Below are 27,358 nucleotides of genomic sequence, written 5' to 3' on the forward strand. Positions count from 1 at the left end.
TTTTCCCTGCACACCAGGCACACTCTAGTTCCACTGTAGAGAATTCTGCCACTACCACAATGCTTTTTAATTGCTTCATAAGCTCTTTCGTGGAACCTCATTATTTGAATTGCACCGTGAAACAATTTTCCCCTAGGAAATCCAATACAAAAGTTCATTCATTCCTTGAGAAGACAGATCCACAAAAGTCCAATGAGCTGGGCACTGTGGTTTGTGTATCACTCGAGTCCAAAAGTACTCGTCTCTTCAACTGCTGTCAACAGTTTTTCATATAACATAGAGAATGATGGGTAAGGGGGAAGGTCCAGACGATTGAAACAAGTGTGAGCCCTGAGGGGGAGAAAAAGAGAGGAGGTGAAGAAGTACATTATTGAAAGAGTTCAAAAGAGAACACACAGACTGGTATGTGCTTGCTAGAGATGGGAACATAGTATTCTTTCAGAAGGCTTTGTTTTGTCAAATGATGTTTCCCAACTGAACAGGTCGTGAGGTTTAATCTACTTTCTTCTCAATAAAATCAGCCAGCAAGAAGCATTTATGAAGGTCTTTAGGAACACATTGACAGCCCAAAAGGCATGGGTTAAATTTTATCCATGAAATGTGCATAGGGAAAAAAATGATGCTATAGCATGGTACAATTCAGTCTGGTCTGAAATCCTGGCTTTAAATGTGTCTTCTGAGAAATAGCATTTTTTTTTTCTGTGCTGAAGAATATTGTGTTTGCAATAATAAACAAGATACTTCTGTACATCTCCAGATATACAGGAAACAATCCCACAGTAGTAAAGGACAGATAAATTAGATGCTCTTCCTTCTCCAATTTCCTTGGTATATGGATCCTGCTCCTGGGAAGTTACTGCCTGTGCTGACTTTCCCTATGTACACATCTGGCTCTACGAGCCAAAGGCTTTTGTAGTCACACAAAACTGTGCACATGCCTCTAGCAACAGCCCTGCTTTCTTAAGAGCATGAGCAGGTGATTAACTCCACAGTTTTTGAAGTCCCTCTACCTCAGTTTGTTGACACCTTTGGAACTGTCTCTCCAAACCTCTTCCAGGGAATGAAAAGCGAGATGATAAAGGTTTCTCTTTGAAGCAGAATAATGGATATCATTGCGTGACCTCAGGGCAGGCTAAGGATGGTACCTTCTAAAACACTGATGAGACTGCTCTAGTGAAATGGATAGCATAACAACCCAATGGATTCTTGAGGATGAAATGATGCAAAGAGAAGTGGAGGAGGCCATTTTTCTGCTCTAAAGCTTTGTACCAAAGCCTCACTTGAGACTGATTTTAGGGAGCAAAACATTTTTGTAATTTGGCAGGTCTCTGTTTACAAATACTTTGTTCTTTTGCAATAAAACACATCACAGAGTTGATCCAGCTGAAAACCAGACTTTTCCTGCACTGACCAGCCCTTCATCAGTATGATCTGTATTAAGTGTAAATATGTAACATGCTAATGGAAGGGCTGAACAAGCTCCCTCCTCACAGCAAATGCAACTCCTCATTTAACCTAACCAATCCCAGAAATCTGAGTGTCTATCACAGACTTCCTATAAGCCAGAAAGTGCTGCCTTCCATGTGAGCAAATTCATTAATTGCCTTTTTAAGTGGCTCTCAGCTCCCAAGTATGGGGATGGAACATGAAGTGAAGTGGGTTAATCTCTCTTGTTAAAAAACATGAGAGTCCATTACAAACCCTCAGTGAAGCTGAAACACTCACGTAGTTACAGCCTTGTAGTGTCATAAAAATAGCAGGCTAAAGAAATGCATATACAGTACACAAGGCCACACTATTATTATAAACATAGTCCAAGCATCAAATATGCAATCGCTTAAAAAAATATTGAATTTAGCACCTTGCCCAAATGCAGTACTCTCAGAAGCATACTGCTAGTACATGCTGTAGAGCAGAGATGGCATTTCTCCACCCTGCCTTCCAGGAGCCTTGTAAAATTTTCCACCATCATCTCTCTGTAGCTCCTGGAGGAAAGCTGTCTTTGTACTCCTTTGCCTTTCCAAGAACTTCACAAAATATTATTGGTGATAGAGATTCAATTTCCGCATTTCCTGCCGAGTACTTAAAACAAATTAAAATATTCTCTTTTGAAGAAAGAGACTTATTTAAACCCAGCAGCAAATGGAACTCAGTGATCCCTTGAATTCAGTGGAGAGTGTGGAAGAGGCTTAGGCAATTAACAGTCTAACCACATGCTTCTGCTGCATGGGGCTGACAGACACTCATTAGAGCTATGGATCATGCTGTGTGGGCTGTAAAACCACAAATTATAAAATACATAGTATATAATTAGCAAGGGATTCATTACAAACTGGTTTAATAGTAAGCCAGCATGCTGTTTACACGTATTAAGAGAACTAAGTTTTATCTTAATTTTGAGGGCAATTTTGAAAATGCAAGCACTTACTTTGGCAAACCAGGTCATTAAAAAAGACAAAATCAAGATCTTTGTCTTCTGAGGGAATGCATGCTTTTCTAACCCCAGCAAACATCTGCCTAAGCCTTTGAGAAGAAAGGGGTTTTTTCCCTCTGGACAGTATTTTCCCATTCCAGCATTTCAAACCACACAGACATTAACTGTTCATCTTCCTGGGCTCACATTTTATGACAACATGAAAAACCATCTTGGTTCCTAAAGTCTAGATTCCCAATTAATCTCCCCTTCATTTTGATGACAGTAGTAAATAGAGTGATTTAGGGTTAAAATCCAGTAGTCAGAGATACTGTTTTCATGTGAATCATCACGTGCAGTTATATATAATGTACAACAATGAACCCGGAACTAATTTCTCAGCACATGAGTAAATTGAAGGAATAACAGTCCCTCCCCTGACTTATTCTAATCTACAACACAGTGTAAAAGAAGTAAATACAAGTGGCATTGGGGTAGCAATAGTTAAGCTAGACCTATAATAATCAGTCTCTTCAGGGCATTTTATATGCTACCTAGTTAGTATAAGAGTGTGATACAGGCTAGGCCTGACACAGAAATCTCACTATTTTGATTCAGCAGAACTGATTACAGTTCTGAACAGTGGGAACTAGGTAAACATCTAGAGAAAACTTTTGTGTTTACATTCACAGCTGCTTAGACCACAATCACATACCTAAGTAACTACACTAGTTGCCCTTTGTGTCTCAGAATGAGGAAGGAGAGATGGGGATCAGTATTCTTATGTGTTTTCAGCACTGCAGTAGTGTTTTTAGAAAGAGAGGAAGAAACAAAGTCCACCGACTTGTTAAGCCTTAGCTTTTGCCACCCTCACACTGAGCGTTATCAAATTTCACAAGCACTCCTGCTAAAAGGGCAGTTGGCAAAGTACAACACTGAGCGAGTGAGTGTGCCTTAACATAAATGCTTCAGCTATCTGAGAATTGGTAAGAACAACAGAGTCCTAGGGCCACGCTCTCAGCAGATCCAGCAATTTGTTCACACCCCTAGGGCAAGTTTGGAAACCTCTTGAAAGTCTGCCACTGAGGGTCGTTGTTAACGGTGTCTTACCTTCAAGCCAGTACTGCCCAGTGTTTGTTTGCACAGTGAGTCTTTGAAGTTGGTGAGACACAGGCTGAAGCTACACTGCACACAGAAGCTAGGTGTGTAAAAATGCAAATAGTGCTTCTGGCTTAGGGCTTAACCTGTTTAAGCATAACTATGGAAGAGGTTTTATTTTTTATGAGATCAAGGTTCCCCATGTGTAGATGTTTGTCATACACTGTTATTTTTATTTTAACAAAGGAAGTGTGTAGTTGGTTCACTTTAACTCTCACATTTGTATGTTAAAAACTACGCATGGAGACAAAAAGAGTGTTTCCTAATCATAAGTGAAAATTCAAGGTGATGGTACAATCTCTTAAGTGAAGAGTTGGCATTTCCCCTGCACTTGCCCAACACCCTGTAGAAGCAAACATTCTCAACAGGTTTCTCCCTATTGAACTACAGGAAGCAGTTTTGTTCTGCAGTTTATTACAGCCAGGGCTCTGCATAAGCTTTTCAGAGGAAATTCTGAGCGTCCTGCTCTGGCAGGTCCTTTTCCATGCTGCAAGCTCTGCTTGTTAGCACCAGGAATTCCAGTATTAGAGAATATATGTAAAAACTCAGACAATCTCTTTTCCTACTTAAATTCCCCAAAAAACTATTGAATTTTGAAGTCAGAAATTATTTTTTTTAAAATCACAGCTTTTTCTTTCTAAACAGAATCAAAACTAGTCCATAGGTCAATCACAATCAAACTATAAAGCAGACTTACTGGGCTACAAGGTGTTACTAGTCCCCAAAAAGATTATTAGAGTATTTGGTTTGAAAGGGCGATTTCCAGAATTTGGTTGTCTTTAATCTCAGTTGCCTGGCTCTCATTTGTAATGTGAGCTGGAAAGATGGCTGTGCTTAAAGGCCACCTGCCCTGCCTGTGGATTTCACAGCATCACTTCTCAGTGACTTTCTCCATGAGGCTCAGATGGCAGCCCTGAGGCAGGAACCAACCCAAGAGATGTCTCTGCCTCTGACCTTCTGCTAGAGGAAAAAGCTACAGGTTGTTGGTCAGATAAACTCTCTGTGTGTCTGACAGCCACCCTATGTCTAAGATGAGACTTCTGAATGAAAGTTGTTCCTCAGCAATTTTGTGAGGAGTGGGTTGAGATTAGGGTTGAGTTTCCTCTGTGAAAGGAACACACTAATCTGTGTTTAATCACTCAACTCATTTTAGAGGCTACAGAATTATAGAACTGGATGAAAGGAAATCTTCCAGAAACCTATCTGTCTGATCACAATGTAGGAAAGACAAGAATGTGCTTTTTTGTCAATGAAGAATCCATGCTAGAAGATGTGTTTTGCATCATTCACTTGCTATTAGTGTAGTCCTGGCATTGTTACCATTGACCTTTGAAAACAACTCTCTTTCCTGCTTTACAAAATGGAAAATTTAGAAAAGCAATTTTTTTTAATCTTCTCATCCTACTTTGATGCAAAAAACCTGATAGTAGCTTTCACTCAGACACAGTCATAAGTGCTATTTAATTTTAACTCATATTAATTTTTGCTCCTAAATGATGAACTGCATGTTCAGTAAGCAAATACCTGCACATTTAATCAAATGTAAACCAAAGTCAGAAGTAGTTATTACTCTAATATAATTTTTCTGTGAGAAAAGCATTACAATATAGATGTCATATTGTAATATGGATGTCAACCACACTTAAGACTGCCTTGTCCCTCTAAAGAGAGCAAAACTGAGTTCAAACAAAACTGGATGCATCAGATCCTGGAACAATGGGGAAAGAAATTTCAGGTGAGGGAAAATATATTTGCATATTCAGTTAATGTTTCTCAAGCAGCTTATCTGTTATCCTGGTAACAGATACTCTGAGGTACCTCTAGCATTAATACACACACAGTTGTACCTTGGAAGAGCAGTGATCTTCCCCCACTTCTCTACACAGAACCTTCTTGGACCATTGCTCCCCCGTAGAGAGGCAAATCCTTCGTAAGGTATACTGGATGTGCCTGTAACAAACTGCCAGCACAAACAACACATCACAGGCATTGGCTACACAGATGGTGTGGGTTACAAACTTATTTAAATCAGCATAGCCACTGAAGGCCAAATTCTTATGTAAAATCATTTGCAAACTAAAGAAATTTGTGAGGCACAAGCAACAAATGCTGCTTTAAATGGAGACTAAGGGAAAACAAACCATTTTCTGACAGGGCTCTAGAAGAGGCAATTTCCTTCAAAGGTTTCTCTTTGAAAGAGCAGTTATGCTACATAAATACTGTATAATAATATGCTCTTAATATCAAGTTACTTTAACTTTAGCCTAAGTGAGTTTTTTGCTGCTGTCTTTATTCTGCATTAAGAGGAATTAATAAAAGAAGTAATAATGTCTAATGACCTGGTGTTATGCCTTTCTGGCTATGTGGATGTCAACAGCATTACAAACCACTATTGAATACTGTAAGAAGAGGACTAACTCCTGAAGGTTAGGAAGAATGCTCACAGAGATTTGCTGAAATGCTGTCTGTTGAGCAGATTTAGTTACAACCTGTCCTGAACAGGTCAAACACAGTTTTTACAGTTCAGAGGCTACTTAAGCGATCTGGGTGTTATAAAGGCTTTTGGCTAACAGATGTGATAGGAACATATAAGCAGATGTCCCACACTGCTTTTTACAGACATTTTAAAAATACTTAAACAGATAAAAAAAGAGAAAATTCTTCATATCTCAACGCAGATACAGATTCTAAATTGTTAAAAACAGTGGATTTCATAACAGATCGAGAACATGGTATGGTTTGGAGTGGGGGGTTGTCTCTTTCTTTACAGATATGATGGATATAACCTGAATGTAAAAGATTTAACTCAATAGCAAACCCACATGTATAAATATTCCTCTTTTAAGACACTTTTGTCCTTCAGTTGCAGAGTGACTGGGTTCTGCAGGATGACTTAGCAAAAACAGCATTGGACTGATTTTCAGGTTTTCATCATTATTTTCTAATTTGAGGCACTTGAACTTCCATCCAAGCTTTCTCCTTCCTAAGCTGTATAAACACTATTAAAATTTCTACCTACTGATATAACCAATTACACACTTTTCCTTTTGCATCTTTACAAGTCTGAATGTCCTTTTAATCAAACAATAGTAAAGGATTGCTGACATCAGACATTGTATCTTAAATGTAATTTTTAACTTAGAAACCTATAAAAATAGCTGTGAGCTTCAGTCACCAAAAATGATTACATTTAGTCTCTGACTCAGGTTATTCCCACTGGTCAGCATCAGCATCATTTCTGGATGTCACAAACCTGGAGGGGACTAATTTTATTAGCAGCTAATTTGAATGATGCACACTGAGCAGCTGATTTCTTACCTGTAAAAGTCTTAGTCGTTGTTCATTGTTGAACCTTTCCACAGCAGCCCAGAACCACCGGATTACAATGTGATTGTCATGATAACCTGTTAAAACAAGAAGAGCCCTTCTACCTTTAGGTGCTGCAAAAGTGGTTGAGAGAAGAGTTAATAAGTTTATCCTAGTTCAGCCCCAGTCAGAGTAATACCATCATTTTTATTCTGTTGCATCAAAAGGCAGGAGGTGTGAGAGGAATACTCCTAAAATACTTTTAAATCCTAATGGCAGAGAATTAATTTGCTATGACAAAAGGAAGTGAAATCTCTTTTGCAAGCAGTTCTTCCATTAATCAATCACTAATGGGAATGCCAATTCTTGAAATATTCCCGTTCCATGCTTTTGGTCTATGTAAAGCTACAAATGATGCTGTCACCATCTCTCTCAAAGTACTTCCCAGCAGTCACTGAGATTGCTTCTAGTTTCCTGTTGACTTCGAGAGTGGAAATGAGGAATATCTGACTAAGAATGGTTATCATTTCCCTTTCTCTCCCATGTCTGGGTGGTACTTTCTGTGGAGACTGCTCTGTCATGCTGCCCAGACAGGAAGAGTAAGGGAAGAGCTGCATGGGGATGCAACAAAGCAAACTAAATGGACAAATTACCTTCTCCTAACACTAACTTAACCAGGGAAGTTCAGAAGGTACTAAAAGTCTATCTCATGGGATGGTTCTTTACTGCCTTGGAAACTGGGAAATTCTAGGGCCCCCAACACTCTCAATAAGCAAGTCAAAATAAAAGTTACCTCCTCTATACTCTGTGTTATTTCTCCAATCACTCAAATCAATTTCTGCTGTTCCAGCTATAACCAGTTCCAGTTCTCTGGCATCAAATACAGACACTAACCTTGCATCAACCACCTGTGAAGGGAAATAAAATACATAGCAACATTTGTTCACTGATTGATTTTTGCCTCCCAGTAATGTTTGCTACTAAGAGATTTACCAGCTACCATTTCGGCCACAAATGAAGAGAATTCAGGTTTTATCTTTTTAAAGGCAAATAAATGCACTTCTTTTTCTTACAGTGTAGTTCCATTCTGTTTTATTAGAGGATCACAGTGACAGGGAGAGAATTTTATTGGCAAATAATATTGAGTTATTTCAGAACAAATTAACTTCAAGACATGCAATTTAATTGTCCAGGTTAAGACAGGTAAGAGAGAAATGCCTTGAAATGCACTCAGCTGACTGAGCTACACTGCCTGTGGCATGCACACAAAAAAATCTCAAAGCCCCAGTGCAGAAACAGATGGGTCACTTAGGCAAGCATTCACTGGCAATAATACAAATAGTGACCAACAATATCTTCCAGAGTAAGAAAGATACATAACCATAGTGTTTACATCAATGACTAAGAAGAAATGCTTTTTAACCCCCCCTCCCTGCCAATCAAGGGCACTTCTGATTATATTTGGGACTTTGTATTTTGGAAATCTATATGAGGAGAAAAATATTTTGGAGGGAGAAACAAAGAAAATTTCATTTTGGAGCTTTTTACCTCATAGAAACCACGAACTAGACTTTCTGTTTGTTGTACAACTCCTCTCTCAATTCTCCATTTCACCATTCTTTCTATGTATTCTTTCTTGTTCTTTTCAGTGACTGGGATATTGGCACCTCCTGGTTTTAGTTCTCGTTCTGTGATCTTAGGTAAAAAATAACCAAGACAAAGAAGGAATTGTATCATTTAAATGTTTAAGTAATTCCATAAAAGCACTCACGCAGACTGAGTTTAGCAAACTGGAATAGGTGAAATAAGAGAACATCCAAAAAAAATCCTTTTTGAATAAATTTTAAAACCCATTTAATCAGAGGAATCTTCATATTTAGTATGAAGAATAAGTTGAGAAGGAAAAATCTTTACAGTGACCAAAGTAGTGAAGTCTTCTAAACAGTATCTTAACAAAGGTGGTGTAATAATGGCAAGTTTGCTGCAGTTAAATTCAGGTACACTACCTGAAAAAAAAGCAAAAAAAAGCAAAGCAATCCTGAAGTTTGATATTTAAAAAAAAACTAGCAAAGCAATCCTGAAGTTTGATATTTCAGATGCTCTCCAGAAAAATCTCCTTGACCAGAAAAAAATGTTTGACCAGTTACAAATAATAATTCCTCGTTATATTTCAACATTGGTTGCATTAACCAGAATTGTATAGAAACAAGTTCAAAGCAGCATGAAGGGACAATCATTCTTCTGTCCAAATAAATGTTTATCTCTAGCAAAGCAATCCTGAAGTTTGATATTTCAGATGCTCTCCAGAAAAATCTCCTTGACCAGAAAAAAATGTTTGACCAGTTACAAATAATAATTCCTCGTTATATTTCAACATTGGTTGCATTAACCAGAATTGTATAGAAACAAGTTCAAAGCAGCATGAAGGGACAATCATTCTTCTGTCCAAATAAATGTTTATCTAGCAGCAGAATGCACCAAGGAAATTAAGAATCTTGCACACCTGCCCAAAAACTTCTTCATTTACAGTAAACGTGAGATCTAGGATATCATGTATATCATTGTCTTTCATCCACTGCAAACTCTGGTGGAACTCCTCATCGAGATATTCCAGGTCACTCAAGTCACAGAGTCTAACAGGAGAAGAAGAAAACACACAAATACACATGATGACAGTAGCATGTACTCAGTAACTAAACTCAGATAGGTCTGTCTGAAAACAGACTGTGAATAGGAGCCAAGAGAAAAGTCAATTAAGATGACACTGCTTCAAATCTCTATGCATTTGCCTAGTAACATGAAATCATTTTGTAAATATACAAAACTCCAGAATTCAACTTGAAGACACATTGTTTCTTAAGCTTAGTGAGTCTGGCCCATGTGTCCTGTTATGAATATTTAGAAATCAGGAAAACACAAAGATTGGAGAAATAATTCAAATAATAAAAGAAATTGTGAGATTTTAACAAGCAACTAGCATCCTTTTTGCTTTTGTGGCTACACTGTCACATCTCTACATAATGCAAAGAAGTCTGCTCAGGCACCTTACTTACCGCAGAAATATCTTTTTACCTTTTGCCATATTTCTCCTTCTTGGTCCCTCTTTTACAAACCAACCTGTAAGCCAACTGCCCCTTGCTGTCTTTACCAGTTACTACTCCAAGCTTTGAACATCTGTTAGCAGTATTTAATACTGTGGTAGCAATTTCTGCCATTCTTAACTCCTTACATCCTGTTCTGTGAAACAGGACACTGGGGCTATTCATTAAGGTGCTCTTCAGCTGCAGGGTTACCTGCCTGCTTCTATTCTTGGCTCAGTATAAAGCCAGAAGTAAGCCTGTACTTGTAGTTGGATGCTCAAATGTAGTCTTAAGTGACATCTTGCAGTAACAGTCCCTACATGGAAGCTGATGGATTGGGCACAATGTCCCATCTGCAGAAGTAGTCTGGATGGCTCATCAGTTCTGAGAAAAGCAAAGGTGCTGTGCTTAGATGGGGAAGTTGCATGAATTAGGCTGTGTACAAAGGTGGCTGCCCCTTATTTTTAATTTTATTGCTTACCTGGGGTAAATCCTCATTCTTACTAAAATGATGCTGTTAGCATTAAAGAATATTTAAAATACATGTGCAATAGGAATGGATGCACTACTAGGATATATGATGTTATAGAAAAAAAATAAAATATCCTTTCAGACTTCTCAAAAGCAGCTTTCAAACGGAGGACAGAAAGTGAAGCACCTTCAGTTCATTAGGTCTTAAACTCCAGACATGCTGAGCAGACACAGCTCTCATTGTTTCAGCCAGAACAGGAGTAGTAGTCCTGAAAACAAAGTCTGAAGTATGTCAAAGTAGAGCTCCTCAAAATGAAGATTGCCAACAACCAGACTATCTCTGAGAATGGATTGCGCAGTCTAACTTATGAGGTGATTCATATCCTATCCTATGAGTCATTACATGACAAATGAGCAAGAACTCTACTAATGTCTGGAATAAACCCACTGCATCTCACTGTATGACTTCAAATCTAAGATTTTGTGGAAGAAAGCTGATAGCAGGGCTCAAACAAAACATGAGGTTCCCAGACTGATCAGAAACAAGATCCTGAGATAGTGGAAATGAGTAAACATTTCTAAAAAAGTCCTGAGTTGAAATGAAAAGGTTAAATTATAAATAATGGTATGTCTTCTTTGACAGTAAAACATCATACACACCAATACACAAAATGCCATCATTCATGGGGAAGGAACCAAACCAAAGAGGAGACAGAACAATTCTACTCACATTCGGAGAAGGGCTTTATAAAAGGGTCGTGTAAAAAAGGCATCCAGCAAATACTGATGGATCAGAGCAAGACCAAGAATTCGACCACTAAACCTGAACCTGGAAGAGAAAGGGTTACAGTCATTATACTAAAACTTTGTGGTTGGTACACTGCTCTGTCATCAAACTTACATATATTTCCAAACAGCACTATTAAATTAGATAGCTATGTCTAAATTGTGGTATTTTTGTTTAGTTCTTGTGTTTCTTTAACATTCTCAGTAAGGCACAGGGGAAAAAAACCCGACATTAAAAAAACCAAGTCCACAGGGTGTGGAAAATCCCTCAGATATCTAAGCTGCAACTGCTCAACAGTGTCAAATCCATATTAACCCAATCAACCCCTGCCAGATGAGCCACTTGCTAAAACCATTATCTTCCAAAATGATAGCCACTGTCTATTTTTGTTACACACCCCACACAGGATTAACTTGTTTTTATGTTACTGGGAGGACAAAGGTTTTTGTACCCTGCTCCAAACTGATAGTTCTTGCTCTCTGTCCTTTCTGCTTGCAGTGGCTCCTTGCTCCCTCTTCTGACTGGTGGCTAAGGACTTCTATAAATTTTCTCAAACAGTGGTTCAAAGTCTTTTTATGTGCTCTCCAGCCCTGTGCCAATGGGATCTAAGTCTCCTATGACTTCTGCTCCTATTATCTTCATTTTGTTGGGTGTGTAAGGAGGAATTTTGCCAGTCTGTTTGAGATCAGATGGCAGCAACCTTGAAATAGTAGAGTCTTTGCAAATATTCTCGTGAGAATCAAGATCCATTGTGCAAACTTCTCCAAATCTCTGGAACTAGATTTGAGTCTAGTTCCAGAGTATTCAGAGTATTCCAGAGTATTCAGTTTCAAAGAAAATGTTTCTTGAGCTTTCTGATTCTGCATCCTCAGCAACATTTTTCTTGGAAAGATTAGGCCTTTTTTGTACTTTCCTGTACAGTGTTTGCAAGATGAGGATGTGACATGCAGAGCCTTCTCTTTCCATGCATAACTGCTTGTCACAGCTGCATTTCTGAATTCCCTCTCAGACTGTACAAAGCCAGAGCTGTCACTGGCAACAGCACTCTCAGAAAGAGATGGGGGTCGTGCCTCCTTCACCCCAAGGTGTCTGGTACAGCACTAGAGACACCAGGGATGAATACAAAATGTTGGCACAAGCTGCATAGCACATAAGGGGTTTTTTTCACCTTTCTGCCACACTGTTCTGCTTTTCCAATACAGCATATTTATTGTTGCAATACTGGAGTTCAATAGGTAGGCTGCTTCAACTCACTGAACTGGAGGCAGCTAACCTTTTAATTTTCTATTAATTTACAAAACTAGTAATGAAATTCCCTTCTGATATTCACTCTTCATAACTGGCTTTCAATAAATAAGAACTCAGTACATATCGGTCCAACACAGATGAGCAGATGTCATTCCACTATTACTGTAATCCAACTACTTACGCAGCAGAATTCTCAGTTAATAGTCACAGCACAGCTTTACAGATTTATGGTGATGCCATGGCTTAAATCAACTGAGGGTGATTTAAACTGGCTTATAATTGTGAAAATGGGATTATGTAAAATCCTCGATAACTATTTTAGAAGTATTTGTGTATGTACAGACTTGCTTAAAAGCTGTGTGATCAGCAGTCTTCCCCCTGCCCCCAATTAAGATACCACCATAGATCTTCTTCCAATAGATATATTGGTTTCTTTCCACGGAGGAGACCTCTGTACTCCTTAGGAAGACTCAAACAAGTTACATACAGTAGCACCTGCTTGAAATCTCCCTTAATCTCCTTAGCTGACAAAAAGCCAATGTGTCATTCTTTTTTCTCATGCACAAGAGGCTAATATTGCTTCCATGACATGACTGCTAATGTACAAGAAGAGCAGAGAGTTGTGTTGTGAACCAATCCCATGGTACACATTCCAAACCATAGTTTTGCTGGCCTTGTGAGAAATAAGATCATTTAAAGCCACAAGAGAAACCAAAATCAGGGAAGTCCAAAGAAATGCAATTATTTTGCTGCTGGTTAAAAATATCAGATTCTGTCTTACATGTCTGAGCAGATTTTTAGCAGTTATCTATAAGTGGGAAGAAGAGAAAACATACCTGAAAAACAAAAATAATTCTTACCATTCATGGTGATTGTCTACAAAAGCAGACATGGGACTTATTTGTACTGTATAGGTATCGTTGGCTGAATATTCAAACAAACCATAATACGGATTGAAGAGCTCTCTAGACACCAGGAAAAAAAACTCTCTTGAAGGTCCACTGTAGTCCAACCTTTAAAGAGAAACCTAACATTACTATCAAGTGTTCATCATGTCCAAAGAAACACTTTTTTGAATGTACTTTTCTTACATTATATTTTAGTTAAAATTTCCTAAGATTTTAACCAGAACCCTTATCCTGCAGATTGCTTAATGCCAAAGTATGTGAAACTCTTGAGGGACTGCTCTGAAATAGAATGGCTTGGAGGATTGGAATGAAGTGCTCTATGCGGGTTGCTTTCAGAAAAAAATTTGGCTCCAGCTATAGTGGCCTCTTTGCCACAGGAATATAACCAAATAATTGGGGGGGAGGCAGGAAGGAGAACATGAAAAGACCCAACATTACACTTATCTGCATCTGACAAATTAGGAACAAAAATGAACAATGGGCATTTTTTGTCTTTGCAGACTTGCAACAGCAGGACAATTTGAAGGATAATATTTCTGTTTTCCCTAGTAATATAATCTGAGATTACTTCAGTGATTTATATTTCTTGGTCTAAATTTTCTTGTCTGTCTTCCAAACTTGAGTGCATTTAAATGTCTTTCAGAGAGTGAACTTCCTTTGTAGGTTTTTTTGTTTTTTTCTTTCTTATTTGCCCCCTATTTCAAGATTCCAGTACTAATGAATCTAAATAACCCCTTCTTCCCAATTCATAAGCAAACTCACTGCTGACAGTGCACTGACAATGACATTATGCTTGCAGGTCACCAGTGACATGAGTTAAACATGAAGTTAATGTTCTATTAGAGTTGGAAAACAGAAAGCTAGGGATTTTCCAGTGGGGAACAGAGATTATTACAACACTAAGAAATAGACATAAAGATATATCTTCTCTAGATCGAAGATTTCATACTTGACTTTTAAGAAGGTCTTGCTTTAGTCCTAAGGCAACACACAGACAGAAGTATCACAGAGAAGGTCAGTTTTCACATAGGACTTCTGCTACTGATGTTTTGGTTTTGCATAAGACAAACATAGATGAGAGCTGTTTTTGAGGATGAAGTTGTCAGGAAAATAAAGGCTAGGTACCATTATCAAGCTGAGGACAAAGCCTCTTTCCTCTCTTGAATGAAAAACATTTTCCCTTCAGTCATTTGGAAGCACTTTGCTTCTGTTAAGCTTCAGAAGTGAAGTACTGAAACAGATCCTTACCCTGGCAAGAAGGGTAGATTCCATCCCCAAATTACAGAAAAAAAACACCCCAACAAAAGTGGTTTGATACCATGGACAACTGTTGGATCTTAATCTTGTCACAAATACCAGGATCAAGTAAAGGGTCATCCAGAAGACTCCTGCAAACTTCTGGGATAATGAGACTCACTATGAAGTCTTAAGATAGAATAGAAACTGTGTGCTTGACTACCAGCTATTTCATACAGCTCTCTGTATGCAGAGTTACCGTGAGTCATGTTAAATAAATCAATCATGAGAGTCCTGCACTGCCAGTCAGATTTATCCCACAATTAAAGGCTTGGCACAAGGGTGACAAAACTTCATACAAGAGGTATGCAACCACACAACAGCTGCAACTGTGGGTATTTGGATATTCAGGAGTAGAGTAATATGTTGTTGGCAACATGACTCATGTCTCCTAGGAAGCACCATTAGTACTTCAAATTTGCCACACTTAAATGCAAAGCAGCTTCTGCTAATAGTTCATAGAACTTTCAGTAATAGTTCAAATAACTTTCAGTAACTGTATTCTTGCTATCAAAATTGTCTTAATTTATCACCACATGAAGTATGAGTGTAAAAACCATCAAACATGTCATAATTGCATGACTGAAGATTCAAGACAGACACCAAATATGAGACTTACAATAAAAATCACAGGAACAGCAATAACTATGGCTGAGTTGCCCCACTTACTAATTTATACACTAATAAATCAATAGTTACTAAACTGTTGTAATTTGTGAGGATTTCATTTGCCATTACTTTAAGCCTTACATCTCTTTACTGAGAGGAAAAGAAATGCAAAAGCAAACTCCTACTTAAAATCTTAAGAAAGGAGGAGCAAATAGGAAACAATTAACTTTCAGTATTCCTCCTCTCCTCCACCCTGACCTGTCTTTCTACACCTAGCCAAATGAATAGTTTGGTGTGATACATATCCTTGCACAATCTCTGATGAAACAATACTGTTTGCACACATCCTTTCTTCATCCAAAACGCAGATTTGTAAATAGAGAACTGACGTCATTTTAATTTGACTTTGCTCTTAATTAACTGATTCTTTTCCATTAAGACTAGAGTCTTGTGTAAAGCTGGATATAATAGGGACAGGATGTGTCACCTCCATTTCCAGGTCACTCACTCTTCATGCTGCTGAGTGGTGAAATGCAAAAGCCTGATGTCTGGTGAGAGGAGACAGTCTATCTGGATCAATCTCTATCTCATGTATGATTTAAAAATTTTACCTTTCATTTTTAAATCTGAGTCGAGGTTGTAGCTGTGAAAGTAAAGGCTGGTAGGGGCTGTGTAAAACAGGCCTTGTTCCTGCATCCCCACCCTGCTCTGTCAATACAGTGTAATTTCATTCTGCACCAGCCTTGTCATTCCAGTTCTGAGTTTTTCCCCAGACAGCATGGTGATATTATTTATATGAACAAGTCCACACTTGGCTCTCAGCTGTCAACATTCTTTATTTTAAGACTTCAGTGGGTCCTTATTAACACTAAGTGCTTCAGGGTGAACTTTCAACAAACAGCAGGATTTAGGGATTTTCAAAGACAGATTAATTTTATCTAATCTTGTAAGAGATGTTTCTATTACAATGTAGCATTTTAAAGACTCACTCATCGCAGGGCAGTAATGCACACTACACTATCCCAAGAGCTGTGTGCTGCAGCTTTCTAAATATCAAGGAACACAATTTTGAAGGTATTTACAAATACATTCATGAAATGTAACAATATTCGTGCCTAAGGTAAATAGGTCTGACAAAGGGGGAACAAAATAAGAGACAAAAGCAGCAAAGAGTATGTTGTTCCAGTTTCACTTGCAAAGAAAGTCTAACCACATCTTGCTTTGCAATGCACATACCACCCGTAACACATTAGACTTTCATTAGACACAGCCTGAGCATTCTCTCAAGTGACTTTGAAATGTCAGGAATATTTGACAACTGGTAACAGCACAGTTGCTTTTACTTGTGGTGTAGGTCCTGTCCTGGAGAAGCTGTGAGCACCTCCTGTAGCACTGAGGGCTTTCAGCTCCCAGTGTCTCAGACAGAAGCTGAACTAAGGATTGAGCCTCTAGCCTACTCTCGAACAAATGGCAGCTGTCTCTTAAAAAGGACTAGAGAAACAACAGCACTGACAGTAAAGAAATATGAATAACACGAGGAAGTTGTTTATTTTTTCTTTGCTTTCCCAGCAACATTCTGAAACACACACCAACTATTGTGAAAATTCACATAAACACATGCATTACTTCTGCAAAGGCAGGATATGTTACATTTCAAAACGCTTAAAAAGTCCTCTTGAACAGCTGTATGTTCTAGGCTTATGTGTGTGGCATTTCCTGACTGCAGTCCTTCCTCTTTTCACTCTAGATAACAAGACATTTGGTGAAACAGCAGCTGCAAGACACTGAGTTCTGAGATCACATATACTTCCTTGTTCTACTCACCCTTCTTCCCCAACAAATGTGACATAGAGTTTATTTCTCTGCAGGTCTTTTCTTGAGTAGCCCATAATCTGGTTAAAGGCATCTTCTAGCAAGTGATCTCTCCTGATGATTAATCTGAAGAGCAAAATGGCAACTTGTGAACACAAGCCACTGTTGGAAGCATCTGTTTACACTGCAAGATAGTAACAGGGTGAATTCACAGAGATAACCTTTCTGCTGGATAATTTTATCCAGATCTGGAAGTTTCTGTCTGTTACTCTATCTCCTTCAATTATCTACTTTAGATTTCAATAAAATGTCACCTGTACACAGAAGTGCAGCTTTATTTTTTCTGCCCTGGTTCTTCCTTAAATTAAAAGCTTAAGGGGAAATGGCCTCAAGTAGCCATTCTCATTACATCTGAAATCCTTTTGTAATGCTGGGCCTCTAAGTGAGTTGTACTCTAAGCAAGAATCTACTCTTTCATGTAAAATCAATCTCTTAACAGACAGAACAGTGGAAAGTCACTGTATGGTAACTCCAAAGTGTGAGGGGACAGAAAATCCAGAATAAATGCCAATTGTTTGTCCAAAACCAGACTGAAGCATCACATGTGAAAACACAATGTACCTTCTAAAAGAAAAACTGTGAACGTGAGGAAGTGTCATAAAAATCTAAAATAATAAGTGAAAGAATCCTCCTTACTTAAACATCTTCTCTTCTGCCAAAACACCATGTTTAATATTTCCTGAAACTTAGCTTGCTTTGTATTCAAATACTGCCTTATGTGTGTGTTTGATCAGTCAGTCAAAAGCAGGGAGCTGCTGCTGCCTACAGAAAGGCAGCTTAACCCACCACACAGCCTCCTGCAAAGCCCTTGCTGGCCTCGGGCAGAGGTCAGGGACTTGCACTGTGCCATCCTGCCAAGGCCCCAGGAGAGAGAGCCCAGGAATTGCCAAGGTACCTGGGCAACAAGAGAACCCAGGCAGCACCCAAGTTGTGCTGGCGTCCTGGTTTGAGCAGGTCAGTGTTGTATACCTGGGAAACAAGCTCAGAGAAAACTTCCATTGAAAAATCAAGCTGTTGATCGGCTTAAAAATCTACAGTGTGATGGCAAATAGGTCACGGGGAAAAGGGACAGGAAAAATGTGCAAGAAATGTAATCTGTCTTACAGGGAGCAAATGCCATTCCTCTTCTACCAGAATGCCCAAGCATTCATGACAAACATTTTACAGATAAAGCATCAAGTGTTTATTATCTAATTATATTACCTGCAGACACTGTCCAACCCCTGCCTCCTGAGACTGTCTAAACAATACCATTTTAATCCCATTTCAGTTATGGAAAACTTGTAATAAGCTCACATGAATGAAGTCTGAGCTTCGCACAAATTTCTGCAAAATGTGAGAAGTGACTGGCTGAGGGAACTAAAAAAAAATCCCACAAACAAAAAACCTACCCTCCTATTATAATAGAGGACATGGTTATGTATGTAACTACGTAAGTGCCAAACAAATGAAGGAGGGATGAACTCCCTTCAAGAACAGTAGCAAACAGAGTGCTAAAGTAAAAATATTAGCAGTTTCCCTAGGGAATCCTCAGAATTTAATAACATTTATTTGTATGAATCTTCTTTACTAAATACAGGCAATGATGTACAAAAGATAAGCCTATTTCAATGGAAAATTACACGAGAAAATATAACTGTTTATATCATAGCATTTGCTATACTAGAAGAATTCAAATGCCTCCTGTTCTCATGCCTCTTCCCAAAGCACTTTTTGGCACTGCATTTATAATATTGTTTGTACAAAAATATATTTGGGCAGAACGCAGAAAAATGCGCAGAACTTGCTGTATCCTCTGCTGTGAATCACGTGCTGTCATTAAGTCCTTCATGACAGGCCTTAAATCTCACAAAGTGCTAGGATAACCATAACATCTGCATTCCTTCTAAGTTTGTTGACCAGCAAGGCAAGGCAAGGCAAGGCAAGGCAAGGCAAGCTGCCTGAGAAACAAATCCAGTTTCATGAGACACTTCAACGTACTTCAACTTCCCTGGGCCTTGTCCATATCCTTTAGTCTCCAACTTCCTGTAAAAGTTCCTCAGCTTGGCTTCAAAATCTCTTTTGTAAGGAGCTGGAGCTCGGGCATTGGCACGCTGAGTACCTGCAGGAAGCAATAAGCAAAGAATGAGCAGCAGTGACACAAACTGAGGAAGGCTCCACCTGATACTGAAAGGACTCCTTAATAGCAAAAGGCATGGTATGTGTTTGCTTTAGTCACCTTTTTAAAGAGTAAAAGCTGCCTATCTTCAAACCTGGTCTGCATCCAGGACTTTTTACTTACTCATTTCCAATGGTATCATCTTTCAAAAGTAATCTTAAAAGAGCAAATCCAGGTCAATGCAAGAGATGGATTAAAAAACCAGCAGAGTCTATCAGAAAGAGTTAACTTTTTGTTTGCCAAGTACACTTTGTGTCTAACCTTTATAATAGTTCATGCAATAAATGTTCTGTTCCGGTTTAATATTATCAGGGAAAACAAGAACTCAGAAATGAAGCATAAACAGACTGGACTCTGCTGTGCCCCTGTCGAGTACATCAAGCTGAAGATGGAAAACATTTGGAAATTCCTTAGTAGAAGCTTTTCCCTCGGGAAGTGCAAGGAAGAAAAATGTTGGAAAACTGGAATGACTATCAACTTTAAGTTTGTGGAACTTTTCACCCATGACTGCAGAAACATACATGATGGTCACCTAACTGAATCTATTTCTGAAAAACTTTTGGAGGGTCAGTTTCTTAAAAGCAGGGAGAGATGAGATCTGTAGGCCAAGAAAAGGGCATACCCCACAACTGCATGTACACATATAAATTAGGTGTTTAGTCTGATCTATCCTGAATATTACAATCATGAGGACTTCTGCTGTCTCTTTGGATAAATTACTTGCACTGATCTGACTACAAGACACTGTGCCAAAGAGGCAGTTAAATTCCTTCCGTGCATGGCTCTGGAGACATCCCCCACAAAAAATTCAGAGAGCGTTTCACATTTTTCATGCCCTACAGCATATGTAAGTTGCCAACTACTTATCTGCAACTGCTGGTCACCTAACATGCCCATAATGCACAAATGAACAGTTTAGAAGCACTGAAATGTAGAGTTCTGTCTTTTAACTGGCAATTGGTTCCTCATGGGAGTTCACCTTCGATTCCCTGCATGAAACTAAGACAAGACAAAAATCTTTACTGCTACTATGAGAGAAGGCATGAGAAGGTAATGTTTCAGGTTACAAAAGAGAGAGAACGTGTATCTGTTCAGCCTGTGGGCAGAGGCCAGGGGAAAAGAGAGCAGCTTGCTTAGCCACAAAGCACGTGATGGAAGAGCCGACCAGAACATCCTGCGGAAGTGGCTGCTGGAAGAAGCTGCAGAGCCTATCTCATTGCAGAGATCAGAGAGAGAGCAAGTGAGATCACTACTAACAGTGAGTGCCATTTAACATGTCTTTAAAAGACCTGTCTGACCAGAAAGACATTTGGCCCTTGTTCCAGGCTGAGAGTGATGTGTGGGAGGAATAGAAAGTATCAGGGAATCTACAGGGCTCCAACAGGAACATGAAGGACCCTTCTGGAGAAACAAATCATGGTCATTGATTCATCTATAATGGGTTTCCTCTTTTACTGACAGCACCAAGGGCTTCTAATGGTAGACTCAGCTGAATTCTCCTGAAAACTTACAGAAACTTGAAATTGTAAACAGCCTTTTAATTATTGACCTTTTCCTCCTACTTTGTTTATTTTGCTTTGGTTCAAAGTAGGTACAAAAACATAGCCACGAAAAAATGCAACAAAAATATACTTTAATCTTAGTCCTTGAAGAAGGTTTTTCTTAAAGGATACCACAAACCATGAATCTGATAATACATTACTCCATGGTATCAGCATCATAATATTCTGTCAGCACATGACAAGTCCTCACTGCAAATCAGATGCATATGCCAAGAAATTCCTGGGCAATTATAGTGATTACTTCCGCCTTGGGAACAAAAGATGTTAATAGAAGTGCAAAAAAACACCAGCGATGTGATAATCATATTTGATTCTCAAAGAGGTTATATTCTAAAGTAGATATAAAGAGTAGCTTCATGACTATTCATCTTTTCCAAAAGAGAATGTATAAGTGATTGTGAGTGATCTGAACAATGGATCCTTAACACGCAGCCTTGTGCAGTGCAGCACAGCCAGCTTAGCTGACCAGAAAACACAGAGCCTCCACAGAAAACATGAGCTATTTACAATTTCTCATCAAAACAGTCATTTGTACACCAACACAAACATGCAGACTTGCAGGCTGACAGGGACATTCAATGGTCGCTCTATATTTTTCTATGAACTAGAATAAAGCAAAGCATTGCGAGTCCAAGGCAAAGGTTCAAGTCTGACAGTCAAATCCAATCATACTTCTCGACTGCTCAAAAATAGGACTAGATCTTTGTTGCTGTTGTAGGCACAGAATTTTTAGATAGGTGAAAAGTCAATACATGCAGCATAACTGAATTAGGGACTAGCTCTACAGCAGTACCTTACAGATACCATCATCATTGAAGCACTGCACTGACAAGCTCACTGTCCACTCAGAAGGCACTTCAGCTCATGTAACCTTACCCATCTAAAAGCTGGGAACTGCAAAGGGAAATAGGTTATGGATTCTCAATAGCACATTCTTGTCTGTAGGCTGCTGTGAATTTAAATTTGTAAAGGGAATAAAAAGTTATAGTAAAACAATTTTCCATTGTTTTTGTTCTCCAGCTTCTGGGAAGGCAGCAAGAACATGCTACTGGCTTTACTGATACGGAATTAATCTTATCAAGGATGAGAAATGGTTTCATAGAGACCCTGCAGAAGCTTTGCCTGAGCAACTCACCTGGAGAATTCTGAGGTGAAGACACCGGTGAGCCTCGTGGCGACTGGCAATAACTAGGATGAAGTAAGGCATGTGGCGGCACATATGACATGATCTCCTCCTCAAACAAGCTGGTCAAAAGGAACAAATAAGAAATAACATGTTTATTGGAATAAATGCCACATTTTCACACTCTAGGAATAAATCTCTAGTTACCAACTTGCTTTCTTTGACCTATTTGCACTATGCACACTTAGAGCACTACAAAATATTTTATTGCCATTCCCTCAATTAGATCTTGAAAGTACTGGAAAGCAGTGATTACTACTTTTGTGGGACATTGTTATACATAATTGGGTATTTGTTTTTAAGGGTAAAATATAGTTATTCAGCCTTTAAAATTTGTGTGCCCCCTCTTATTTTATTTTTTTAACTTGTGTTCTCATTACAAAGGAGTCAACAGCCTTAGTCACGCTTTCCTGGAACCAGATTTGCAATATTGCACAAAGAGCAGGAACAGAGACAAACATTCTAAGCCTCCAGGATGAAGAATCACATCTGAACCTGTTGAATGTATTGAGTGTTGAGCTTGTTAGCCAAAATTATTTCTTCATTTTACTTTTAATGCTAACACTGTTGCTGAAACAGGTATCACATCTACTCTGTTCCAGGTGAGTTATTTCATGCCTCATCTATTATTGCTACACAACTTTTTAAGAGAAAAAAAGATATACACTTTGCCGCTTAATTGCTGCATCTGTGTACACAGAGTCTGTATATATATATTCATACATCAATCTCTTCCCAAATTTGACACAAGCAGATCCAGAAAGGGACAGAATATCTAATATCAGAAGGGATCTGGTATCAGGAGGTATGTTGAATGTTAAACACAGTACAGGTAAGAATCAGCTGTTGAGATAATATGTAAAAATTATTTTCAAAAACTGAGCTGTAGAAGAAATCACAATCCAGTCTTTTACTACAGAACTCAACCAAAGAAAACAATGTTCACATAAAAGATGTTCCTCACTAAATCTGTTTGCTGAAGAAGTATCTAGAAATTTTTTTTGCATTAACTTTTTTTAATGGATGTCTTCCAGCAGTTCTTTTTATGTTCATGACCATGTGTCATTGTCCTCCAAGTTACACATAAAAATAAAAATAAAAATCTTGAAAGTTTTTTAAGAAACAGTATCTCCAGCATGGCTTTAAAATGAGATTTCTTTTATAGCTGTAATTAAGTCAGAGATTTATGGACCAGAAAGGATTATCATTATGCAACCTGACCTCAAAATACAACTTCTAAAGCCAATCCTATTTCACTAGATTGAATTTTAAATGAACGGGTGAATTTCTTGAAGGAATTTTACAATAGATGAGAATACAACATCAAGATACAAAGGTTTAATTCCAGCAAACAATCTGTCTGATTTTTTGCTTTTATAGCTTAAATGAGTAATAAGAAGCAGCCTCGCATTTCTTGAAGTCTGTAACAGCATTCCTTTTATTAAAGGGGACAGTGCTTGACAGCACAGAGAAGAGACAAGCAAGACATTAAGTAATCAAAAAGCATCTCAAGCATGTACATTTGCCAACAGGGACTTCCCAAAGCACAGAACTAAAGAGATGCATTCTTAAAGTAGGCACATTATTGACAAGAGGTCTAAACTGCACCACTATCTGAGCACCAGAGCTGGATGCAATGGGATAATAAAAGATGCTCTGGGCAAATGCATGTAAACCACACACACAGTGCTCTTGCCCTTGCCTTCCCTCTGACAGGGTATCACATTCCATCATTCCCATGAAAAAAAGTGACCTCCAGCTGCCATATAGAAACTGAACATGCTGAAAATAAAATTTGACCCTTGAGTTGTAGCTCTCGCAGCTGCAAGTCCAAGGGCTGAAGGGGAAATGATTAGGTCACTACATCAGCACACACTACTCACTGAAAGGCTCCTCAGCAGCTGCCACAGCATATTCCATAGGTGCATGGAAAGCAGCAGTGCCTACCTGAGCAACATGACAAGGTCTGCATCGCTGGATAAACGCACCAACCCAGGTGTTCCCTCCGTCCGGATGAACTGGATCTTCTCCCTGTGTAAACAAAAAAACCACTTCCAAAATATCTTTAGCAAATAAGGCTGTATACCACAGCAATAAGAAAAAGTACAGAGTATATAAACCCCCTCTGGGTTATGCTTTTCCCTCATTTTTTATCTTGCCACACCATGTACATAAACACAGTAAAATATTACAATCAAAAAGCTAATTTGTTCTGAGGAATGATTCTCCTGTTGCCCTCATCTCTTCAATGCTCATGCTGCTGCAGGTAGCAGCATCATTCACCCAGTAAAAGAAATAATAAAACCTCAATCCTTCAAGTCCATGCTAGCCATGTCTCTGAATTCAAAGTAGGAGGCTGAGCCCTGCGGGAGGACATTCCTGTTGCGAAAGTGAACTGTTGAAATAGGCACTGTCTCTTCTAAACCTTTGTAGAAGTGCAAACCATACATTACAGAGCACACCTGTGATTTTAAAACTGGGGGTTTGGTACAATGAGATTTAAGAGATCTTCCAGAAAACCCCTTGTAGTATTTCTCTCCCTGTGTCTCACCTAAGCACACATCCTTCCTCCCAGACCCAGTTTAGTCACTATTGTGGAATCTGTGCTTCCTAAACTCAAAGCATGGTAGCCCACAGTCTTTTAGGAGCTATACTGAAAATAGGATAGGATATATAGCCACAAGTAAATCAGGAGTTGCAGGAAACAGTATCTTTCTTGAGAAGGGCTCAGCTTGTGGGAAACTGAATCTGTAATCAGGAAGTAAGGCTCTACTAGGTGCAGAATTTGGTAATACCAACAAGCCTTGTGAGCAATTTGAACTCTAATTATTAAAAAGCCACAACACACATGAAGGAAATCCCACTGATCGCTCTCAGAGTAAAGGAAACCAAGCATCCTGGGGACAGCAAAAGAAATAATAAAAATACTAATAATCAGCAATTGTATGTATACTATTTCCCAACAGATTAGTTTGCTCACATTTCAAACCAAGCCTGGTGGGACAAACTTGCCAGTAGTGATATGAGTACAACATAGGAACTGTTTTGACATGCTGAGGACTGTAGATTTTCAGTTTCCTTTTCCATGTACTTTCTAGAGAACATGTATTCTGCTAGTGTGTTACTTCAGGTTTGCCAGCCAGGATTTCTCTAGAGGGTAAAACAAATCTTTAACATAGAATCCACATCACAATACTAGTTACATGACACTTTGGGAAACTGGCCATGCCAGCCAGTGTGGATAGGCATCTAGAACACAGAGAACTTCACTGGCAGCTCTCTGCACAGGATGGACCGGCACCATCAAAGAGAAGTTTTTAAATTTAGTGTCCAAAGAAGAAGAGATACATTCATTTCAGTCCTGGTCACTGATACCCAAGTTGTCTGTGGCTCCATTTCCGAGTCTAAACACAGGAGGGAGTTATAACAACCATACAACAGTCAAAGATAATCTTTCATCACATCTTGTTGGACTATGCAAAAACCTGTAGATATCCATTTTGTAAATTTTGGAGAGACTCCAAAATTTCTGCTTGATGTAAGATTACCTCCAAGGTCATTAGGTCAGGACAGCCTTTCTGTAAATGCACTTCAAGAAGATAAGGACAAAACCAAATGCCATTCTGCCTCATGCCCTCAGCTGTACACATACTCAAATGAATGGGCACATTTGCCATGTCGCTCAGCTGTCTTGGCACATTTTGACAACATCAGAAAATCTCTTACCCAGTTGTTCCTAAGAGTTTCTTGTAGGTACCTTTATTTGATAATACCACATTACCTATGTTCTTCTAAACCTTATTATAGGGAGTTACCCAAAAATGCAGGAAAGTATTTTTATAGATAATATATGTGTGTGCACATCTATAAAATATATATAAAAACATGTATTTTATATATATTATATATTTGTGCATATATATTATATATACAAAAGTCTACAATCTGCTATGTTTCACTGCTAATTTTAATGAGAATAACTAATTCTAATTAGCATTTTGTATTGAAATGTGAAGACCAGACTTTGCTTGTTTTATTACCTGAGTGAATGATTCCTGGTAAGATCTGGTTGACGCTCTTGTAGAATTTCAAAGATATTTGGCTGCCGCAAAAATGCAACAATCTTGTCGTTGTAAGCTGAAAACATCAACAGAAATATCATGCTGAAACAAGGAGATACTAAAAGAAAGGACACCATTTCTTCTGAGTTTTGAACAATAAAGACAGCACACTTCACAGTTTTAAGGTTGGCAGTATTGTGTTAATACTTTCTTATGTAAGGTTATTGATTCTACTATCATTTAGTGAACCAAATCTCACTGTGACATACCCTTTCCACTGTTAACAGCTAAAATTCTGCTAGCAATTTCTATTATATTTTATCACTCACACTCCTAGCTAAGGTCAAACTAGAATATTTATTGCTGGAATAAAACTGCAGGGACCTTGGTTTTCATGGCACTGAAATCCATTCTCAAACATTAAACAGGCATTGGAAACACCCATATCAAATCCTCACTAATTGCTGAGCACACCACATCTACAGCAAGGGGAAAGATTGAAATGAGCAGAGATTTTCAAGTAAACATGCCACAGTACAAAGAGCCAGTTACAGTCAATCGGATTAATTTATCTTGATTTAGCACAATGTGACAGCTGTTAGCTTTAATACTCTAAATTCTGTTCCTGGTGGCACAGGAGTCAGTAACTTTGTGTGTGTGTAACTGAGAACACAAGTTGAGCTAATGAGTAGTTCCAAGCTGATTAACACTTTCTGGAATGCTGCCAAAATAGATGCTCAGAAGTTGTAAAAAACCCAAATCCCAATGTAAAAATCACTGGGAATACATGGTGTCCAGTTAGGACACAACTTGCTGGCTTCAGCTGCTCCTGTCAGCTGTCAGGAGAGTAAGGGAGGGAGGAAGACAGAATACATCAGCGATTTGGTCCTGCACACTCTCAGTCCTGCAGGCTCCAACTGAAACTACAAATGGTAACTTCTACCCACCCTAACCAAAGGACAAACCCAGTAGTGCACTCTGACATGAAACCCTCGGTCACAGAGAATATCTCTGACAAGAGTCTGTGTATTGACATACCCACTGGAACCACATCCTGGTACTGAGCTCTGCTGACTGTGTTAAATGTGCTAGATGGCCGTGGCAAAACTGGTGGTCCTGAATGCCGGGAGTCCTCTCCGACCTGAAAATGTGTGAGGAACCACAGTGAGCAGCTCTGCCAGCACAGAAAAGCAAGAATTTATGTGGTTGAAGACCAAGCAAGTATGTAAAGACTTTGCTTGATCAC

The 27,358-nt window shown here is 38.8% G+C and overlaps 1 protein-coding gene across 1 annotated transcript in view; it reads right to left on the reverse strand.

Moving 5' to 3' along the window:
• Positions 1-218: 218 nt before the first annotated feature.
• The window catches only part of HECW2 (HECT, C2 and WW domain containing E3 ubiquitin protein ligase 2), a gene marked incomplete at its 5' end in the record, with an annotated part of 76,429 nt that continues 49,289 nt past the window's right edge, over positions 219-27,358 (reverse strand). Inside the window, 14 exons of the mRNA XM_009082374.1 lie at positions 219-330; positions 5,419-5,531; positions 6,890-6,975; positions 7,671-7,785; positions 8,426-8,572; positions 9,381-9,510; positions 11,159-11,257; positions 13,324-13,476; positions 17,101-17,214; positions 19,129-19,249; positions 22,004-22,113; positions 23,999-24,082; positions 26,092-26,188; positions 27,151-27,253. Of these exons, the coding sequence (XP_009080622.1) occupies positions 219-330; positions 5,419-5,531; positions 6,890-6,975; positions 7,671-7,785; positions 8,426-8,572; positions 9,381-9,510; positions 11,159-11,257; positions 13,324-13,476; positions 17,101-17,214; positions 19,129-19,249; positions 22,004-22,113; positions 23,999-24,082; positions 26,092-26,188; positions 27,151-27,253 (1,584 nt within the window). The remainder of the gene's footprint in view (positions 331-5,418; positions 5,532-6,889; positions 6,976-7,670; positions 7,786-8,425; positions 8,573-9,380; positions 9,511-11,158; positions 11,258-13,323; positions 13,477-17,100; positions 17,215-19,128; positions 19,250-22,003; positions 22,114-23,998; positions 24,083-26,091; positions 26,189-27,150; positions 27,254-27,358) is intronic.

The sequence above is a fragment of the Acanthisitta chloris genome, unplaced genomic scaffold, assembly GCF_000695815.1.
Source record: "Acanthisitta chloris isolate BGI_N310 unplaced genomic scaffold, ASM69581v1 scaffold27490, whole genome shotgun sequence".
In the NCBI taxonomy this organism is placed as follows: Eukaryota; Metazoa; Chordata; class Aves; order Passeriformes; family Acanthisittidae; genus Acanthisitta; species Acanthisitta chloris.